The sequence below is a fragment of the Molossus molossus genome, unplaced genomic scaffold, assembly GCF_014108415.1.
Source record: "Molossus molossus isolate mMolMol1 unplaced genomic scaffold, mMolMol1.p scaffold_m16_p_5, whole genome shotgun sequence".
In the NCBI taxonomy this organism is placed as follows: domain Eukaryota; kingdom Metazoa; phylum Chordata; class Mammalia; order Chiroptera; family Molossidae; genus Molossus; species Molossus molossus.
In genome coordinates this window covers 72,833,252-72,854,808 of record NW_023425388.1, presented here as the reverse complement: position 1 = coordinate 72,854,808, position 21,557 = coordinate 72,833,252, and the positions used below count along the sequence as shown (strand labels likewise).

The 21,557-nt window shown below is 36.5% G+C and overlaps 2 protein-coding genes across 3 annotated transcripts in view; one reads left to right on the top strand and one right to left on the bottom strand.

Moving 5' to 3' along the window:
• Positions 1 to 16,006, bottom strand: part of CD200R1 (CD200 receptor 1) — a 94,902-nt gene extending 78,896 nt beyond the window's left edge. For both annotated transcript variants that reach the window (XM_036242872.1, XM_036242870.1), the window contains exons 1-2: positions 15,615 to 16,006; positions 325 to 405 (exon numbers count right to left, since the gene is read on the bottom strand). In XM_036242872.1, the coding sequence (XP_036098765.1) occupies positions 325 to 405; positions 15,615 to 15,678 (145 nt within the window). In that variant the 5' untranslated portion in view covers positions 15,679 to 16,006. The remainder of the gene's footprint in view (positions 1 to 324; positions 406 to 15,614) is intronic.
• A 4,380-nt stretch (positions 16,007 to 20,386) lies between these two features.
• LOC118617847 (ubiquitin-fold modifier-conjugating enzyme 1-like) lies at positions 20,387 to 21,140 on the top strand. The gene is given in 2 exon segments (XM_036243874.1): positions 20,387 to 20,518; positions 20,781 to 21,140. Coding segments are annotated over 2 exon segments (492 nt in total).
• Positions 21,141 to 21,557: the final 417 nt, after the last annotated feature.

The following is a 21,557-nucleotide window of genomic DNA, read 5'->3' as shown; positions in this document are numbered from 1 at the left end:
CTTACCTGGAGATATGTTTTTTATTGACTTTTTAGAGAGAGGAAGGGAGAGAAAAGAGAGAAAGAAACATCGATGTCAGAGACAAACCCCAACCAGGGATTGAACCGGCAAACTAGGAATGTGCCCTGCACAGAACCAAACCCAGAACCTTTTGGTGTACCAGACAACATTCCAACCAACTGAGCCACCAGGCCAGGGCACACAGTATTTTATAGACAATACAGTCTATAAATGCATATACAATTATTCAAAATCCTAAAATATAAAAACATACAAGCATCAAGCACTCTCCTATTAGAATTATCATTGAAAAATGAGCATTACCCAAACTGTTCTTGTCCTTGTCCATTTGCTGTGTTGAGTTGCTTGATGTGACAAGACCTTCCACTCCTGTACTTACACACTCTGAAATGGGGTGAAGAGAGAAATATATATTAGCATTTCTGACTCCTAGTTAAAACCACATATTTTGTCACATTCTTGAAGCCATCTTTGAATTTCAGTTGCCAATGAAAACACAAATTATGACAGTCAAACAAAAGTCTCAGGAAAAATATGTGCCCCAATATGAACTTTTGACCTGATCTTCCTGCCTGTTTGTTATACTCCTACTTTAGGCCCAGAATGCCTTTCACTACCTTTTGCCTTGACATTCAAATCAAAGTATTTCTTCTCCTAGGCGTATATGTATTTAATCTATCTCTGTAGAAGAAAGGATTTTACTATCTGTTACAAACTCTTTTTTTAAAATATGTTTTTATTGATTTTTTTTTTTTTAGAGAAAGGAAGGGAGAGATAGAAACATCGGTGTGAGAAAGAAACATGCCCCCCACTGGGGATCGAGCCCACAACCTGGGTACATGCCCTGACTGGAAATTGAACTGGGACCTCTCGGTCCATGGGATGATGCTCTATCCCCTGAGCCACACCGGTCCGACTGTTATAGACTCTTCAAGAACCAGTGACTAGGCAGTGCTATGCTGACTAGATGCTGGTATAGAACAAAAGGATTTTCCTCAACATTGTTAAAAATCACATTATGTGAACAACTATTAACTTCAAATTTCATAAGGCAGACTCTAATTGGGAATTGCTATAAACATATTTTGAGCCACAACTACTGGCAAAATACTTGCTAGGCATAGAAACGCCATAATAAACAATACCTCTTCTCTCCAAGAGCTTAAGGTCCAGATGAGGAAGTGGCTATGTAAAACATTATAACATAAAGTTTTCAGTGCAATGATAGAAGTATGCATAGTGTCCAGAAGTTAAAAAGAAGAGACGTTTCATCTAAGAAAGCAGGGGTAAGAGATTAGGGAAGACCCCCTACAACAGATATTTGAACTATATCTTAGTAGGTGAGAAGTTTTCCAGGAAGATGGAAGGAGAAAGAAAATTGCACACAGAAAGTACAGCATTTAGAGGAAGGCATAGAGTCACATGGGATTTTCAAAGAACTACAAATAGTTCTGTATTGTAATAAAGTAAGAGAAATTAATAGTGTCATTAGAGTGGAGGCTGGATATCAGCGCCTCTAACTGTGGAAGGCACAAAACTCCCAGGAAGTGTTCACAATGATGCGATACACTTCTGGGGCATCTAGTGTGACCAGCCAAGAGAAACATTCTAGGGTAAAATTTAATGCACAGCGTTTTTATGAAGAAGTTTTTAATATAGTGCCCCCTCTTGGCTGTCCTTTTCTTTAACAACACATTCTCTTAAAACAGTAATTTTGAGCACTTACACTAGGTTCAGATTTTTGGTAATTTGTATATGTTTTTTATTTCACTCTCTCCATCCTGACAGGTATCATTAGCTTCACTTTACAAATAAAAAAAATGTAGACTCATAGAGATGAAACAGTTTGGCCACAGCCACCCAGCTTGTAAGCTGCTCCAGTTGCCCAATTATTCTTATGCAAGATCTTACTGCAGTGAGTACAAACCAAGGTTTGGATCTTAAGAAATACACTATTAATTTAACAGAAATTGAAAGAGTTGGTGAACATGCATCCGCACATAAACACAAACAAAATACAAACCCAAAACCCTTAACACTGAAAAAAAAACTTTCCCATCTAAGTCAAAATCAACATCAGAAGTAGGAATGTTTTGTGATTTTACTACAAATGAAACCTCTTACTCACTTTGGGCACCAGAAGTTTCCTTTCCCAAATCATCACTGTCATATGCCTGAGCAAGCATAGAGCACCCACGCAATAGACATTGTCTAGGCATGACTGTGCAAACCATACTCCCAAGGCCTCTTCCAGTAAGGGGGAAAAAGGCTCTCAGAACAACACATGCTTTTCTTGTGATGTTAAACAGTTCTTAGCTATTGTAATATCCTGTGCTCTGCTGTGCTCTACTGACTCAAAAAGTTAGAGATAGGCAGTTCTGAAATTTCACCATTCCCAGTAACAACCCTGATTCAGTAATTGTTTTGAACTGAAATAGAGCCTAGATTATGCCATACCTTAAGTGCTAGTTTATTTGCTTAGATTTATTTATTATGTCTAATGCATAGAGATGGAAAACAAAAGAGTTAAAGATTTCCTGCCCTTTCATTCATGTTTTGGGGGAGAGACAAACAAAGGAGAAAAGAGTCTGATAAATGAATTCCAAGCTAAAAGAATCCTTAAATTGGGGCAAAACTGCAGCATAAAATAGTTGGCTATGCTCTAATAAGGTGACCACATAGCTGTTAAAGAGAATAATATGGAATAGTTTTATTTTTACATTTCTTTTTCTATTTCTCTCCAGGACTTGAGGCTTCTATGCCAGTACTGAACTAATTAGAAGTCATTCTTATTGCTTATTATGGCCTTCATGTCTTTATTTGTCATCTATATTTTATTTAACATTTAATGAACTTATTACTTTTAAAAATGACACAGAATACATTGAAATCCATTTCAATACATTGAAATCTGTGGAAATACCTTGATATTTTACGTAAGGAATAACAAACAATAGAATCATTTCATTCTTAATTTGGTATTTCAAGCTTTCAAACTTCAAAACTGTTATAACAAAAAATACAGAGCCAGACCATTATGAATTAAGCAATGGCTAGAAAATACAAGGGATATGAGTTTTACTTCTTGCTTTACTTCTTCTTTCCTGAATCATTTTAGATAATCAAATGAATTTATACATTCTAGTTCTGCCCTTTACAAAACACAGATGACCATTCTCACTTAACAATTAAGGAATAACTAGTGAGTTTTTTAAAACATTACAAACAGCTTTTAAACTCTAAAAATGAAGCAGTACATCTCTGCTAAAGATTCAAGGTTTTATTTTAAATGAATGCAACTTTGGGGCTAAGAGCTTAATCACACCAAGACCCGGAAATTCAATTACATTACAACCTTTATTTAGCTACACTGAGCACATGACTTTCTCTAATCACCAGTGTGGTAAAAGTCAATACAGTGCAGAAAACTTTACTGTAAATTTCTGGCTCCAGAAAGCTTAAAATATCAACCTTAGCATTTTAGCTAGTGAATGTTTGCACTGCATTTTTTTTTTACAATAAATTTTTTTACAATTTTTTTTTTATATATTGTTGATGTAGAGGAAACAGTAAAGTATTATTTCCTGAAAGTTTTCAGAGTTATGAATAGATTCAAGCAAGACATTGTGGAAAGAAGTTGTCTCCTTTTTCGGAGGTCCTGAAAATAAGATGAATTGTAATCTAGATAGGCTAATTCTATTTCTGCCTCTAATGCAGTGGTTTTCACATAGTGATCTGGGAACTAGTGGAAATCTATGATAGCCAGAATATCCACGAACTTTGTAACTTTTGGGGAAGGGAGCCTAATCTGTTATTTTATTTCTGTTATGCAAATATAAAGTAGTATCACCCTATAGAAATAACTGAATGCATCACCAATTTTCCCCAAATTCGGTTATTTTCTAACAGGAATTTTGCAAACGGGACTTCCATTTGGAATAAGAGGCACAGGTGATCTTTTCTCTTACTAAAGCTACCAGAAGACTAATGCATTAATGATCCATATTGAAAGTAAAGGAAATGTTTTCTTTTCTGCTTCTAAGATGATCAATTACTCACTATTAGTTTTCATTCTTAGGGCACTTGAGTGAAGATCTATCACATATATTAGAGCATTTTAAATCATGTTTGTTATTTCTGAGCCAGAATTTCCCAGCAAAAAAACTATTTTGCAAACATCTGAAATACTAGGATAAAAATTATGTAGATTAATGAACTACAACCATAACTTAAACATGGATAAGTCTCAAACATAATACTGAGTAAATAAAGTTATAAAGTAATATACACAATATGATTTCATTTATAAACAATACCAAAAAAGTCAAAACAAATTTTATTGTTAGGGACTGCATACATACATGGTAAATCATAAAGAAAAATGGGGAATGATTATCCCCCAGAGAGAATGATGGTCCCAAAAGATAATAGCTACCATTAGAGCAAAGGTTGAGGGTATAATTGGGGGAGAAATGGTAATAGTTTATTTTTTAACTTACATAAATATTCACTGTATAATTATTCTTTGAAATATATGATTATCATACATCCTGCAGTGTATATTATTTATGTTAATATAAAAAGTTAAAATAATAAGTACAAAGAAACACAATTAACACTTACTTTTTAAGCATAACAGTGTCAAAAACTAATCCTGGTATCACGGCATAGATTTCATATTCTTACACTTTAATTTATAAAAATAATTTACATTTTGAAAAACATTAATTTAGTAGCAGACAACACCTAATTAGGTGTTCAGTAAACAAAATATTGGTTAGAAACCCAAAGTTTCAGCAGAGACAAAAATAGAAAAAAGCACCAAAATTTTTAGAGTAAGAAAATTGACATTTTGGCTCTTCCATTTATTACCTCTGTAATCTTGCATAGATTACTTTCTGAACCCTGACTGCTTCATCTACACATATATGCGTTCAGTATTTTATGAAAGTGATCATTCAAATTTATAAGCAGCAGGAAGGATGATTATTTATATGCTTGATAGGTGGTATTGGAAGATCTAGCTAGCCATCTGGAAAAAAAAATTTAAAACAGATTCCTGTCTCACTTCTTACATAAAAATAAAATAATGAATCAAAGGTTTAAGTATAAATAAGTAAATAAGTACTGGAAAAAATATAGGTAATTATTTTTTAACACTAGATAAGGTGATAACGTTCTGGTTTGGCACTCAGAGGTTTCTTGGGACACAGAACATTCAGTGTTCTGGAAACCAGAAAGGCCCCAGGAAAATGGGGACAGATGTCATCTGAAGTGAAGAAACCTTTGTAACCCTGATACAAAACAGAAAAACTGCAAAGACAAATATGGAGAAATCTGTACAAAGAATTACAAAATTTCCTCCAAAAAACATATAAATATACAGAAAACATATAAATCAATTAAGAAAAAGACATGGACAAACTAATTGAAAAAAATGGGCAAAAGATATGAAAGGCTGACAAGAGATAAGACTAATATGTGTTGAAGTGTGACTGAGCTAGTAACTATAAATATACTCTTCAGAGAAATAAAACACCCAACTCGTTTACAAAAAGGAGAAATGTTTAATAAAAGTAACAAGTTCTAAAACACAAGAATTCAATAATGATCAGTGGATGGATAAAATTTAGAAATCAAAAATAATTATGATAAATAATAAATTTGATTTTCATTTCCAAAGCAATATAATCACAGAGTCTGTATTGGTTAGGACATAGTGCTAATAAAAACCATATTTCTGGCCCTAATTTTTTTTTCTGAAGATAATCACAAAGTATGTATCAGTTTGTTAGGACACAGAGCTAATAAAAGCCATACTATTGGGCTAGATATTTTTTGTTTTCTGGTGCATTTTTTTTGTTTTTGAGGGAGTTACTATCCCATAGCCTAAAATTAACTGTTGGAGACAGATTCTTTTGTATAAATGTGTATCAGTGATAACAAGGGTCAAGGTGTTTAATGGATAGATGGCAAATATATATATATAAATATATATATAAAATATGCAAAGATATATGTATGAGAATATTTATTTCAGCATTGTTTTTCATTCCAAAAAACTGTAAGTAACCAAAAAGTTAATCTCTAGGGGCTAATTAAATATTATGAAATAATATCTATGAAAATACATTGAAAACCACAAAGTGATAATTAAGGTACCATTTTTTGACTCTGCAAAATTAAGACACAGTGCTAAGTGCTTTATATATTTCATTTAACTCGATCCTCACAGCAACCCTACAAACTAAGTCAATTGGGGTAAAATCTCCCAATTTAAAAATATTAGCAACTAATTCAAATTTTTTTAAATATTAATGAGTTGCCCTGACCAGTTTGGCTCAGCAGTTAGAGCATCGGCCTGCAGTCTGGAGAGACCCGGGTTTGGTTCACGCTGGGGTCATGTACCTCGGTTGCAGTTTGTCCCAGGCCCTGGTTGGGTCATGTGAGTGTCAGCCACTCTATGTGTCCCTTTCACGTCGATGTTTCTCTCTCTCTCCCTCCCTCACACTCTATCTGAACAAAATATCAAAAAACTCCTTGGATGAGGATTAAAAAAAAAAAAGACCTAGAACACTGTTTTTAACCCTAGCTTGCATTAGAATCATCTGCAAAGATTTGTGAGAGTCCAGATGCCCAGACTCTATACTCTGAAAAGTCCAATTAAATAGGCTTGAGCTGGCACCACAGTATAACAGGCCCTACAGGCAACTCTATCTATCAACCTCCCTAAATTTCTGGTTTAAAACAACCCCTGGAGAGGGAGTCAATAAAGGATAATATAAAATGATTTTCTGGAGAATAAAAATAACTAGATTTTATTATTTTGAATCTACCAATATTTACTATTTGAATATCTTTTCAAAAATTTGTCAATACTACAAAATGCATCATATAATTAGATATTCTTATATTATGTAATAGATAAACTGTTAGAAAAAGATAACATTTCATGGTAAATTAACAAAATGGCAATGACAAGAAGAAAGAAATCACTAAACAATTTAAAGCTACACTTTTACACACCAAGTTTGGGAAAATACCCTTACCAAATCCCTGAATGGTCTCAAGTGAAACTCTTTGAACACCCTCAGGTTTCCCCTGTGTTGATAGATGAAAAAAATAGATGCTTGCTTTCTCCTTCTAGTGCCCTTCGTCCTTTCTTTGCTATCAAATTCTAGAATGAGTGATCTGTGCCCACAGCCTCAAGTTCCTCCCCTCCCGCTCTCTCCTTGATACCAGCAAACTATGGCTCCTACACCTTCCATTTAAACCACAATTTTAAAGAACTATAGTCAAACTTTCTGTCTTTCTCCAGTGCTCGTGCTCCTGGATTCCTCGACACATTCTGATGCTATTAAACACTTTCCTCTCCTAAAACCCTTCCTTCACGACCACCACTACCCTATCCTTTCCCCCGTTTGTCTTTCTTCAAGCCTACCTGTTTCCTCAGGCATCTTAGTTGTAGTATTCCCCCAAAGTCTCTCCTGCTCTTCCTTCTCTTTATGTCTTCTTTCATCATTATTCTTTTCCACCTCCAGAACTCCAACAAGGCCTCTATACAGTGGATTTCTCCTTGTTTTACCACTTCAATCACAACTTAACTCTCTCTGTCCTTCATAAGGGCTGTTTGACCTGTCAGGAATGTTCATCTCCCCAACTCTTCTTGCTAGCTGTTTTCTGTTCATCTTGATCTTAAACATCACTTCCACAGGGAAGTCTTCCTTAGCCCTCAAAGCAGATTAGATATACCAATTACACATTTCTATGTCACCCTCTATTTCTCCTTACATGATGTGCATAATTTAATTATTTGCAATTATTTATTTTGTATCTTTCTTAGCAGATTCTAAGCTCCATGAGAGCAGGATCTATGTCAGTCTTGTTCAAGTATCCCATGCATGAAACACAGTGTCTGACACATGAAAGACACTCACCCACTTATTGACTACCAGAACAACTGACCCACATTTAGCTTTGACTTAATTTTCCTAAACAAGAATCTCAACCTATAGCTGCTATTTCTTTCCATTTTAAGTGCATCACATCTAAAAATCATAGATTTTCCTGCAAAACTTGCCACATCTCTTTACCCTGAGATTTTTTTGAGCTATGAAGGATTTTCAAGTTCAGCTCATCCACTAAAAAATTTGGTGATATCCTTAGTAATTCCTTAAATACTTCTAAGCTTTATTTATTCATGTATAAAATGAAAGGATTTATTTGAAGGTTTTTAATCTCCTTCTATGAGAGCTCTATACTTCTCAATAGTTTCATACATTTCCTTTACTTCACAATTGAGGATATTACTGTCTAAAGAGAGTAAGCAATTTCTCAAAGATGGCACAATTATATCTCATGATATACCTTTAAAGCCAACCAAAAAACCATATATAAGAATCTAGAAATTGGGGAAAACAGGAGTGAGATTTTATTTAGGAAGTAAAAAAAAAAAAAAATCAATGCATAGATGAAATTTAAAAAGCAAAAAGGCATTTAATAATATAATACATTCCATCTCAATGTCCAAAGACAGCACAACCAGCCAAATCAGTATCAGTTGGTAAAAGCACAATAGTATTAAAAATATATGGATTTGAAAAAAGTTCCACTTTCTTTATAGCAAAATAAGCTTTCACAACTATAAATTCTGGACAAAATATAAAAACAACTATCTGAATCCACTGGAGAGTGAAAAACATAAGAAGAGTCTTGAAGACTATCAATCCTTAGAAGAAGGAAGTAGTTCAGGATTGAGGGTGTCTGTTCCCATTTTTTTCCATTTTTACCACTTTTAGTCTCAGAAAAGGCTGCAGTTAGAACCACACTGGACAGCTAAAGCTCTAATAGAAAACTCACATTTTTCTGAAGAATAAGAGAACAAATTTTGGGGCAACCTTGGTCTCCGGAAATTGAGAGAGGCAGAGAGAGAAAGAAAGAGTTATAAATTCTATGTATAAATTCTATGAACATCTCTCTGGCTGACTCTAAGCCACACATGGTAGGGCACACCTGAAAACAACTAGCGAAAGGTAAAAGCACAGAGATTTCAAACACTGTCCAAGAGGAAGACTTAGCCATTTGAGTCCAACCAAGTTAAATGTTATTTGGGGGTAGGGGGGTCAACAAAGCAATATAACAAAATCCAGAGTCTCTATGTTGTAATATTTACTACCCAAGTAAAACTGATCAGTATACAGAGAACTAGGAAAATGTGGCCCATTCTTGGGAGTAAAAAAATCATTAAAGGTAAACGAAACTTAAGGTGACCCAGATGTTGGAATTATCAGACAAGGACCTTAAATCAGATATTAAACTATGCTCAGTGATTGGAAGGAAAATGTGCTCACAATAAATGAAAACACCAAAAAATAACAACAGAGAAAATTAAACTAGTTTAAAAATAAGTGGGAATTCTAAAATTGAAAATACAATATCTAAAATAAAATATTCCCTGAATGGGCCTAAGAAATAAATGAAGATTAGACAGGAAATTGTAGGCAAGCTTGAAATATATCAATAGAAATTATCCAATCTGAATAAAACAGAGAAAAATGAGATTAAAAACATATCTATACAGAGCAGTGGTGAAGTAGCTAAAGTTCTTTGAATATATGTGTGATTTGAGCTCTAGAAGAATAATAGAGACAAAGTTGGCAGAAAATTTATTTGAAGCAATAGTGATGGAAAATTTTGTAAAATTTGCTGAAAAGCATAAATTTACATATTCAAGAATTTCCGTAATCCCCAAGCAGGATAAATATGAAAATAACCATACATAGACATATAATAAGTGCTAAAAGCAACAATAAAAAGAAAATCTTTAAAACAGCCAGAGAAAAATGACAAGTTATATTCAGGGAAACAATAATTTGAGTTCCTGCTGACTTCTCATCAGAAATGGTGAATGAACCTTTTTACGGTGCTGAAAAATGAAAGTCAACCCAGAATTCTTTATCATGCAAAAAATATGCTTCAAGAATGGAGCATATTTAGATAAAAGAAAACTAAAAAAATTCCTCACCAACAGGCCTACACTACTAATAATGATAAAAGAAACTATTTAGGCTGAAGGGAAATAATACCAGACAAACTCAGAAATTCAGGAAGGAATGACGAGCATGGGAATAGCAGCTATGGTGGACACAGTGTATGCACTCAGAATCTCCTTCACGGAATGACTTTTGCTGTTACTCCTAGGAACACTATCGTCAGACTCCCTTCAGTTCTCAGCATCTTCAAAGATCACCTCAATTACTTTGCCCAAAGTCAGACCCTTCTCAGGGTATCCCGTATTCAATGACTGACTGAAATTAAGGTATAAAGGCCCAGCCATGTTGACACAATGGAGGGTCTCTCTAAGACCATGCTAATTCCACAGCTCCCCAAGGGGATCAGACAAGGGTATCAACTGTTGAGACTGCATGGATTCCTTTCTCTCCAAACTTGCCCAGGTGTTTATTCCATCTGCCCTCCTTAATAAACATTCTCTACTCAAAACTCCATCCCAGAATTTTATTCCTGGAGAGCCTGCAACAGCATCAACAACTCAAAGGAACAGATATTTTTTAAGAAAGTGATTTGTGCCCTGGCCAGTTTGGCTCAGCGGTTAGAGCATTGGCCTGCGGTCCAGAAAGACCCAGGTTCGGTTCCTGCTAAGGGCACGTACCTCGGTTTGTCCCCGGCCCTGGTTGGTCATGCGGGAGGCAACTACTCCATCGATGTGTCCCTTTCATGTCGATGTTTCTCTCTCTCTCTCCTTCCCATTCTATCAGAACAAAAAATTAAAAAATATGCTCAGGTGAGGATTAAAAAAAAGAAAGTGATTTGCTTCTAACACCTTTCAGTCTAGTTTCTGGTACTTTTCTATACTGCTTTCCATAAACACAAATAGGATTTTGCTCTTAAGATTGTTTCTACATTTTTTAGATGGACAGGCATATAAACTCTAGCTAAAAAAAAAACTTCAAATTGTTTGCTCAGTGTTCATGCATGAACAATGATGTTTCTTCCTGGAAATAATTAACTGATTGTGTCTCTGATGTGAGTTTTGTTACAACATCCAAAGCTATTTCATAACCACAGATCTTCTCTGTAACCCTAATCAGAAGTTAACAAATGTGTGTCAGTGATAATGAGGAGGAAAAGTATATTAAAGTTTACTGAATTGTAGTCATTGTGTGGTTTTATTTTTCAGATAAAACATAAAACCAAATGACAACTGAGCTATTTTATTAACTAGCATCATTAATTTAAATACTCATGACCTTATTGGGAGGCAACTTATCTACAGTGGAACTGTCACATCTCTTTATTTCTATTCTCAACCTATTAATATCCCTATATCTAACTTCTCATCTTACTCCTCGATTTCAAAAGAGTTTTCCTCTTCTTGTTTAAGGTTAAAAAGTCCCTTCCCTTCTCTTCTCAGATCTTGCTCTCTGTTACTGAGAGGAAGGAGAGAATTATCACTGCTAGGACCTAAATACAAAAATATCTAGTGCCTATTCTACCATTCTTCTCTCTTTGAAGGACTCTCTTTGTGAGATCCTCCACTCTATGAATGATTCACAAATCCTGGATTATGCTGTATTTCCAGGTACCTGGAGGAATTTTCCTCCTAGTTCTCTTCCCTCCCTCTATTGAATTTAACATCTTCTGCAAAGAAATGTCCCTTCTCAGTCACCAATGTCTCACAGCAGAATCGTAGGACTTTCTAAAATGGAAACCTCCTGCTGCAAAATACATTTTTTACCAAGGGCCACTCCCACTAAAGGGGACACTGCTGCCACATTATTCTCTAAAAATATTGCTTTTCTGTATTATTTTCCTGTTCGCAAACAACAGATGGCTCCTCAATGCTTACTGCACAGTATCCAAGTTCCTCTGTTTAGCTATCAAGGACTGCTGAAATTCAGCCTTATTTCCTATGACTGTGTAACACACAATCTCCATTCCATCAGGCCAGAGTCCTTCCTCTCCCCAAACTACCTGGCCTTTGTACATGCTGCACATCTGCTCCTTCTTATTTGTATCTCTACCTTTCCACATCGATCCAAACCTATCATCCAAGGCCAAGCTCAAGAGCCATCTCCTCCATAAAGTCTTTGACAACTCCATCCCACTGTAATTTCTCCCATCTTTGGATTTTTACTAGATTCACAAACAATTTCAAGACTGATTGATTAATTTTTTTTATCCTCACCCAAAGACATTTTTTCCATTTTTTGTTCAGATAGAGTGGGAGGGGGAGATAGAGAGGGGGAGACAGAGAGAAAGAGAGAGAGAGAGAGAGAGAGAGAGAGAGAGAGACATCGATGTGAAAGGGACACATCGAGTGGCTGCCACCCACACAACCCAACCAGGGCCGGGGACAAACTGCAACCGAGGTACGTGCCCTTAGTGGGAACCGAACCCAGGTCTCTCTGAACCACAGGCCGGCGCTCTAACCGCTGAGCCAAACTGGCCAGGGCTCAAGACTGATTAATTTTAAATGTTCTGTTGCCCTGGCCAGGTAGCTCAGTTAGTTAGAATAGCATCCCAATACAGCAAGGTTGTGGGTTTGACCTATAGTCAAGGCACATACAAGAATCAACCAATGAGTGCATAAATAAGTGGAACAACAAATCGATGTTTCTCTCTCTCTCTCTCTCTCTCTCTCTCTCTCTCTCTAAAAATCAATACAGTTAAAAATAATAAATAAAATGTTCTCTTAAATTGTCATCTTTGCTTGATTTCCCTAACTTAGTTTGCGAATAGCTTTTAGGCACTATTCACAGACATACACACACCTTCCATACATACTCAGTGTTCTGAACAATGACTTTTGATTAATTTATTAATTGCTTAACCATGGATGTTTAGAGAAAACACACCTAAAATTATTGTAATATGTAAATTCATAACTATTGCAACCCAGGAAAGGAAGATAGGATTGAAATTAATGAGGACAAACTCCTTCTTTTTCACAATTGCTTTTTTTGTTTTTAAGTACCATATGATTTTACACTTGCTTTTAATCTCTTGTTCCATCTTTTGCAAACCTGCAGAAGCAACCAAGCAGACTTGCCTTGATTTTATCTCCTCTCCTTGTGACTGCCTGCCCCCTAGTGAAACATAATGATAAATAGTCAAAATTAGCCCAAGGAAGAAAAGCAGTGAATTCTTTTTCAGTAATTCATACATAACCTCAGCATCAGTGACTTCTAGAAAAGGTAGAGCTACATTGATTGGTATAGCAAAATATAATTTGAACACAAGAAAAAACTAGAATAAAATTGACAAACCTAAGGAGGACGAAGTGGTGTGGGTAAAGGGAATACAAAGAAAAGAGACCAGACACAGAGTTGTGAGTCTGGACCACTTAGGATGTTTTAAACTTTTCCCTCAGGTATTTTCTAAATACCCTTTGCCTACCATCTGCCATGTTGCTTGAATTTATAAGCAAATGAGTAAAAATAAAGGTAAACAGATTTTTTTAATGCTATATTTTACACTCTTGTCATTAGCTCCCTTGCTCCTTGGTGAATTTATCTTGTATATTAAAGTGAGTTGTTTATGTTTGGCAGTATCACTAACAAAGCAGTACCAGTAATAAAGACAAATTCATGCGCCTGGTGGCTTGCTTCTCATTATTCTAAATTATTTCATGGTGAATTTATCATGCCAAATCACTCCACGTAATCTGCTTTCCTGTATCTTGATTCTAAACATCTCGATAACTTTAAAAAAAAATTTTTTTTTTCTTTATTGATTTTAGAGAAAGGAAGGGAGAGGGAGAGAGAGAGACAGAAACATCAAAGAGAGAGAACGTTGATTGGCAGCCTCCTGCATGCCCCCCCACTGAAGATCTGGCCCACAACCTGCGTATGTGCCCTGACCGGAAATCGAACTGGTGACCTCCTGATGCATGGGTCAATGTTCAACCACTGAGCCACACCGGCCTGGCAAAACATTTTGATAACTTTCTAATTATATAAGCACAGACTTCAGATAGTTGATATATGTAGTATTTCTAGTTGTGTTTAGAAATCATTTTAAAATTCAAACTTTTAAACCATAAAAATTCAAAATTATCAATTATGTTTTAATTTTTTGAGGGTGAAATATTCATTTATTTAATGCATAGTTGGCATACAATATTATATTAGTTTCAGGTGTACAACATAGTGAGTTGACATTTACGTATGTTAATGTCATAGTGCAAAGTTATCACACTATTATTGACTACTTAATGTTTTAATCTTGATTTTTTTTTCTACCCAAGTCATAGTGCAGCTTGACATAAATGGCTTCTCTGACAAGTTGGGCCTTGCACAGGTTTCTCTACGAGCTATCTCCAACAAGATCTCAACTACTGAAAGATTAGGATCACTGGATTTTTTTTAATGAGTAAATATCCCACCAAGTTTATAACCAATATTGGCTTAACTTTTTTTTTTTTTCAGTAGTGCTATAAACAGTGGTGCTCTTTAGTAAAAAGTATAACGGTTAAATATTGAGGCAAGTTGCCTATTCAAATGTTTTGTAATACTAACAGATGTGCCCAGGTGTTACTCTGCTATATATTATTAGTGTTGGACAAATCATTTCACCTCTCTAAGCCTCAGTTTCTGTCTTCGTAAAATGGAGAAGTGTCTTTCATGACTATTTCACTGAGTTGCTTTGCAGATCAAAGGAGAAAAAGTATGTGAAAATTCTACACAGAAAGGTACAGTAGTACAGTATAGTTATTTTGTGTGTGCTCACCGGTATGATTATCATATGGAAAAAAGATTTTTTTTTTTGCTAGAAGATAGACAATATCTTTAAGTTATTCATATGAGAAAAAAATACCATTCCTTCTTTCAATTATCAAATTATAAAATTTAAAACCAACTACACGGTTTCCTTGCTGCTGCTCCCATTTACTAAAAATGAAACATGAAATCTCCCTCCCACATCAACTCCTACCAACCCTCTATAGTGAAAACAGGACACCCCCATAAGAGTCCCAAGTTCTCCACAACGCCTACAGGAACCTAGACATTGAAGAGTATGTTCTCTAGCACAGAAGGTGTCTTTTACAGCCCACACATCTTAAAATTAAATACAGACATACCTCACTGATGCACCGCCGAACTCTGAGTATATTACATTGTAAAAAGCACCTGGTCATAGAAAGTGATCAAAAGGAACAAACTTTCCCTATTTATACTGTTAACAATATGTACCGAAATGGGTTGGGATTATTATTTAAATATTTTTTTAAAGGGAAAAGAAGATAAAGAGAACCCAGATGACTTGGATTGTTACTAGAAATTACTTCATTTATTCTGCCTCATTCAAAAAAAGGGGGGAATAAGGAACTGGCTAGTGAGGCAACTCACAGAGATGGGTATACTATAGTAGGATACAAAGTAAAATAAGTATGACAAAGAGTAAAATAAGAATAATAAAGTGAAACAAATCGAAGTAACCCCACCTCCCACATCTTTGGCTGTATTTATCTTGTATTGCTCCATAAGAAAGGCAAAGAAAGCTCAGGAAAATCTGAGACCAGGTTTCCCACCAGTTAATCTCCTGTCGCTCTTCCAAAGACAATTCAAACTTACCAGCCACTAAGAAGACAGCCAACATCAGTAGTAACTGTAGGTCAATTCTCCAGAAGCAGGGCATTTCGGTTCTCTTACTTTCCGCCCTTCACTCAGTCCTCCTCCTCCACACAGGTATGAAAGGAGCTGTAGGCATGGTGGGTCTCTCTCAGTCGACTCTCGTGCTGAGTCCTCTTAGCCCATCAGCATTGGAACGCTATTTCCTCCTGGCCCCTTCCTTCAGCTCTATGTGTTTCTGACTGATTAGTAACTTGGAGCAGAAGAAACTCTTCTCTGGAACTTAACACAGCAATAGATTTCCTGTATGAGGCACTGAAGCAAAGACAGAGGAAGCAGATTGATTGAGTTATCTTTCAGCTCATTGGTTCTCTTCTCACTTCTGCTGTACACAGATAATCTTGACAGTAGGCACTGAATGTGCCCAAGACAAACAGATTTGTCTAAACTTGGGTTAAAAAAGAAAAACATAATATTTATCAATTTTTGGTCTATCCCTTTAAACTTCTCAATCATGATAACTTTTAGAAGCTTTCTCTAGGTTGAAGAGGTAGACAGCCTCTGTAATAAAGTTTGTAGTACAGTATTTTCCCTTGATATTTTTTGCATAAAATTGCTATCTGTAATATGTACAACTCTAAATGTATCTTAAGTGGATTACTTTCTTATTGCTACTGTGACAAATTACCACAAACTGAGTGTCTTAAAACAACCCAAATGAATCTTATGGTTTTAGAGGTCAGAAATTCACAATGGATCTTATGGAGCTAAAATCAAAGTGTGGGCAGGGCTATGTTCTTTCTGGATACATGGAGAGAATCTGTTTATTGACTTTTCCAGCTTCTAGAGGTCACCAGCATTCCTTGGCTTATAGCTGCATCATTCCCATCCCCTGTTCCAATGCCTCATTCTCCGGTTGTAACCCTCCCACCTCGCTCTTATAAAGACCCTTGTGATTATATTGGATCACCCAGATAATGCAGGATAAACTTCCTATCTCAAAATCCTTAACTTAATCACATCTGAAAATTCCCTTTTCCCATGTATGTTAACCTATTTACAAGTTTCATAGACTTTTTTTGGGGGGGGGGGCGCATTACTCTATCACAGTTTTGTATTTATTTCCATTCATTTTCACTTTAGAAGAGCTAGACTAATCATTTGAACCAAATTACAAATAAACACCCATCTTTAATTGTCACAGAGCTGTAATTGAGAATTACAAAAAAAAAAAGTTTTCTGCTTCAATGTGTTAGCTCATGTGCATTTAGATTATGTTTGGGAGGAAAGAAATGCTCTATGTGCTAAGAGTGTCCTACCCCAAGGCAAAACTGTCCAGGAAGGGGAAGAAAGCATTGCAAACAGGAAAAAGGCTAAACAACATGCATTTTTTTTCTTTTAAGCTAGCAGTTTCATCTTTCCTCTTGCCAAACAGTAAATCATATGTATTCTTCCCCTTTCTCTTCTCCAGCTTTCCTTTTAGTGAATTAATTTGATTAACACAGAGAAATAAGGTGCTTAAGGGCATGGGGTACTTGACGATATGAGCTATGTGACAATGGTGGACTATAGCAAAAACAACTTCCCTCCTGTCTAACATTGTACCATGTGTCAGAAAATCTGTGATTAAATGTCATTTGAAATATAACATTCTGGTTTCCACCACATTGATGTTTAAGTTCATAGTAGTTAAGACCATGAATTTTAAGAACAGATAGACCTAGCCTTGAGACTCTGCTGGGCAATTACTCGTCTGATGATACTAGACAAGTTTCTTATTCAAATCAGTAATTGTGTTTTCCATTTGTATTATACTTATATGAGCATTTCCTGATGTCATCAAAACATCTTGGTGACCATCTATTTTAATGCTTTTTCAATGACAGCCAAAACTAAAGCACAGAAGGGCTACATGGCCTGCTTAATGACTCAAAGTGACTTGGTGTCACCGCTGGGCATAAATGTCACGTTTCATGTTTGCTAGCCCTGTGTTCTTTCTACTCAACTCCTCTCGTTTGAAATTTCAGGCAACAACTTTCATAGACATAATCCTATACACTTATCTCAGGTCAGACCACAATCTACAATCAGCAATTTAAGAATCAAATGAGTGGTGTCAAAAGCGTAGAATTCTATAAGTAGATTCAGCAGGATGAGACTTCCTACCCCCTTCTTTATCCCCTCCACCCAAACTCTCAGGCATTTGGAAGAACAATAAAGGAAACGAGTGTTTGTTAGCATAATCATCCACCAAAGATATGCCACAAAAGTCAATATAATAAGAGAAAATAGTGCTTGTCTAGTAGATGCATGTCTCTGAAAAATAAAGGACCCAGGTTCTCCTTAGCTGTGTCCCTTGGGCACCAGGACCCAAAAAGCAGAGCACAAGAGCAAGACAAGACCAAAAGACAGGTGCAACTCAAACCAGAAACCCAAAACTTGTGCTCCAACAGTCTTCCAACTCCTCTTCAATACTACCAATTAAGAATCCGTGTACACGAAAGATGGACAGAACAATGTTGTTGCTGGTTAATGATGTGGTGGCCAAAACAAAAGGGCTTAGTAAGCTTTTGGTAAGTTAGAGCTGCTTTAAGACATAATGCCCCCAAATTTGCCCAGTTGAGTTACTCAAAATCGATTTATCTGCCCATAAATGCTTTTGATGTAAACTTTTTCCAGTCAGGTGCATTTCTTTGTCTCCAGTGTCAGATTCAGACTTAGTCACACCTCAAACCAGTTAGAAGACATTGCTATCTTGCCACTGGTACGCTTCCCCTTTGTGTAAAAGCTTTGCGTGGATCTTAAACACTTACTGCACAGATACTAATGACCTTTTATTCCTGACCTCTTGTTCTCCATTGTCTGCTCTTTCACTTCCTGAATTTGAGTCTTGACGGCCTAGAAATCAAGTACTTGCCTGTCTCTAACACCTTAGCTAGTTTTCTAGATGTATATCTTTGCAAAAAAAAAAAAAATGGGCCAATACTTTCTTGCCTTGTCATTTTTACTTTCTGTGAACTCTCTTGGTGTGGCTTGACTTACCCTTCCAGAGAGTGCGCACACAGGCATAACTCACACACACTACTAAACACTTGTTGCAAGTTTCTCAGTCTACCCTGTCCTACTGCTGTCCAAGTACTTATGCAACAATTTCAAAGAGATGAAAGAACAATGCTTAACAGTGTGAAGAATTTCAAGGAACTCACACTTCATTGCACTCCACTCTCTTATCTTTGTTGTTGAAAGTATTACAGATGTTTCCCTCTACTTTCCCCCATTGACCTCCTCTTCTCTGCTTGCCCCCCTCCTGCTTTCCTCAAACTATTGTCTATGCCCATTGGTTATGCATATATGGACAAAAGTTCTTTGGTTTGTCTCTTCCCATCCCTCCACCCTCTTCCCTCTAAGGTCTGTCAGTCTGTTCCTTCCATGTCTCTGGATCTATTTTGTGACAGCTTATTTTGTTCATGATATTTAATAAAAAAGTGAGATCATATGGTACTTGTCTTTCTCTGACTGGCTTATTTTGCTCAGCATAATACTCTCCAGGTCCTTCCATGTCATCTCAAAAGAGAAAAGATCTCTCTTTCTTATAGCTGCATAGTCTTCCAATGTGTATATGTACCACAGCTTTTTTATTCACTCATCTATTGATGGACACTTGGGCTGTTTCCAGATCTTAGCGACTGTAAATAGTGCTGCTATGAACATAGGGGTACATATATTCTTTCTGATTGGTGTTTCAGGCTTCTTAGGGTATATTCCTAGAAGTGGGATCACTGGATAAAATGGCAATTCAATTTTTAATTTTTTGAGGTAACACCATAGTGTTTTCCATAGTGGCTGCACCAGTCTGCATTCCCACCAGCAGTGTACTAGAGTCCCCTTTTCTCCACACCCTTGCCAGCACTTGTTGTTTGATGATTTGTTGATGGCAGCCAATCTGGCAGGTGTGTGGTGATATCTCACAGTCATTTTAATTTGCTCTCTGATAATTAGTAATGTCAAGCATTTTTTCATGTCTTTTGGCCATTTGTATGTCCTGTTTGGAGAAGTGTCTATTCAGGTCCTCTGTCCATTTTTTCAATTGGATTGTCTTCCTTTTGATGAGTTGTAAGAGTACTCTATATATTTTGAATATTAACCCCTTATCCTATGTATCATTGGCAAATATGTTCTCTCAAAGAGTGGGTTCCCTATTCATTTTGATGCTGGTTTCTTTTGCCATGCAGAAACTTTTAAGTTTGATGTTGTCCCATTTATTATTTCCTTTGTTTTTCTAACACTCTACTCTTTATTTTACTTCCCTCCCTGCCCTCACAGCACTATGATTAGAGATATGAGGTTAATGAGTATACTGCAGAGGAACTACAATTCAATGACTGCATAAAATGACTGCTCCCCTGGCCATCTCCTATTTTTCTATTCTCCAATTCACTTCCCTACAAGTTTCATAGATCCAAGCTCTGAAGACTCATCTGAAATTCTGGTTCTCCTTCCATGCACAATCACTAAATGTACTAATGAGTAACTTAAAAGAGAACACACACTCAAATATATATATATACATATATATTTTTTCATTCTATTATATCATTGATATTTACCTTGAAATTTTTCACTTTCATATATACAGGTGATGTTATATCACCTCCATAATTCTCCTTTGAAAGTTAGACAAATATATATCAGATGAGGGTTAATCGTTATTTTTCAATATAAATTCACAGACTGTGCAAAAAGAACAGTTTAAAAATAGATGCTTGAGGTCCAAGATGGTGGACGAGGCCACCAGGTGTGTAGTGTCTGAGATCCCGGTGCTGAAGACTAACGCTGGACCTCGAGATTGGGAGTTGTGGGTGCAGCGACTCAAGGAGGAATATCGGTATGTGGAGAACAACAAGAATGTAGACACTGCCCGGGCCAGTTTGGCTCAGCTGTTAGAGTGTCGGCCTGAGGTCTAGAGAGACCCGGGTTTGGTTCCTGCTAAGGGCATGTACCTCGGTTGCGGTTTGTCCCCGGCCCTGGTTGGGTCGTGTGGGTGGCGATCACTTGATGTGTCCCTTTCATGTCATTGTTTCTCTCTCTCTCTCTCTCTCCCTCCCACTCTATCTGAACAAAATATCAAAAAATGTCCTTGGGTGAGGATAAAAAAACAAATAAAAAAAGAATGCAGACACTGATTAGTTCTGACTGGAGTCCAACAAGGAAGGGACAAGGTGGTTTGGAAAATGCTGGTACATCCATGATCTCCTCAAATATAAATTTGACATTGAGTTTGACATTCCTATTACTCATCCTACTATTGCTCCAGAAATTGCTGTCCCTGAACTAGATGGAAAAACAGCAAAGATGTTCAGGGGTGGCAAAATATGTCTGACCGATCACTTTAAGCCTTTGTGGGCCAGGAACGGGCCCAAGTTTAGACTAGCTCATCTCATGGCTCTGGGGCTGGGTCCATGGCTGGCAGTGGAAATCCCCAATCTGATTCAGAAAGGCATAATTCAGCATAAAGAAAAATGCAACTAAAGGATAAAGCCACTGAGGCTGGACAGAAGGACTTTTGATAGGCTACATACTTGTTTTCTGTTCCACCCTTAGCATCTAACTGCTTCCCTTAGCTCCTTCACCCACAATTGTTACTAAGTAGCTTCAGCAGGCATTTGCGGGGGAGAGGGGGAGGCAGTATTGCTACTGAGTTTTCTAAGGGAGGGGAAAGCCTGGGGCTTTGGAAAACCAAAAGGCCACTTTTTTCCCCTCCCCCTAAGTGGAACAATGTGAGGTCCTGGAGGGATGGGGGGTGATGGAAAGTGGGTATATAGTCTTTTTGGTTCCTGGAGATAACTCATCAATAAAGTGCTTCCTCTGTTGAAAATAAATAAAATAAAATAAAATAAAATAAAATAAAATAAAATAAAATATAAAATAAAATAAAATAAAATATAA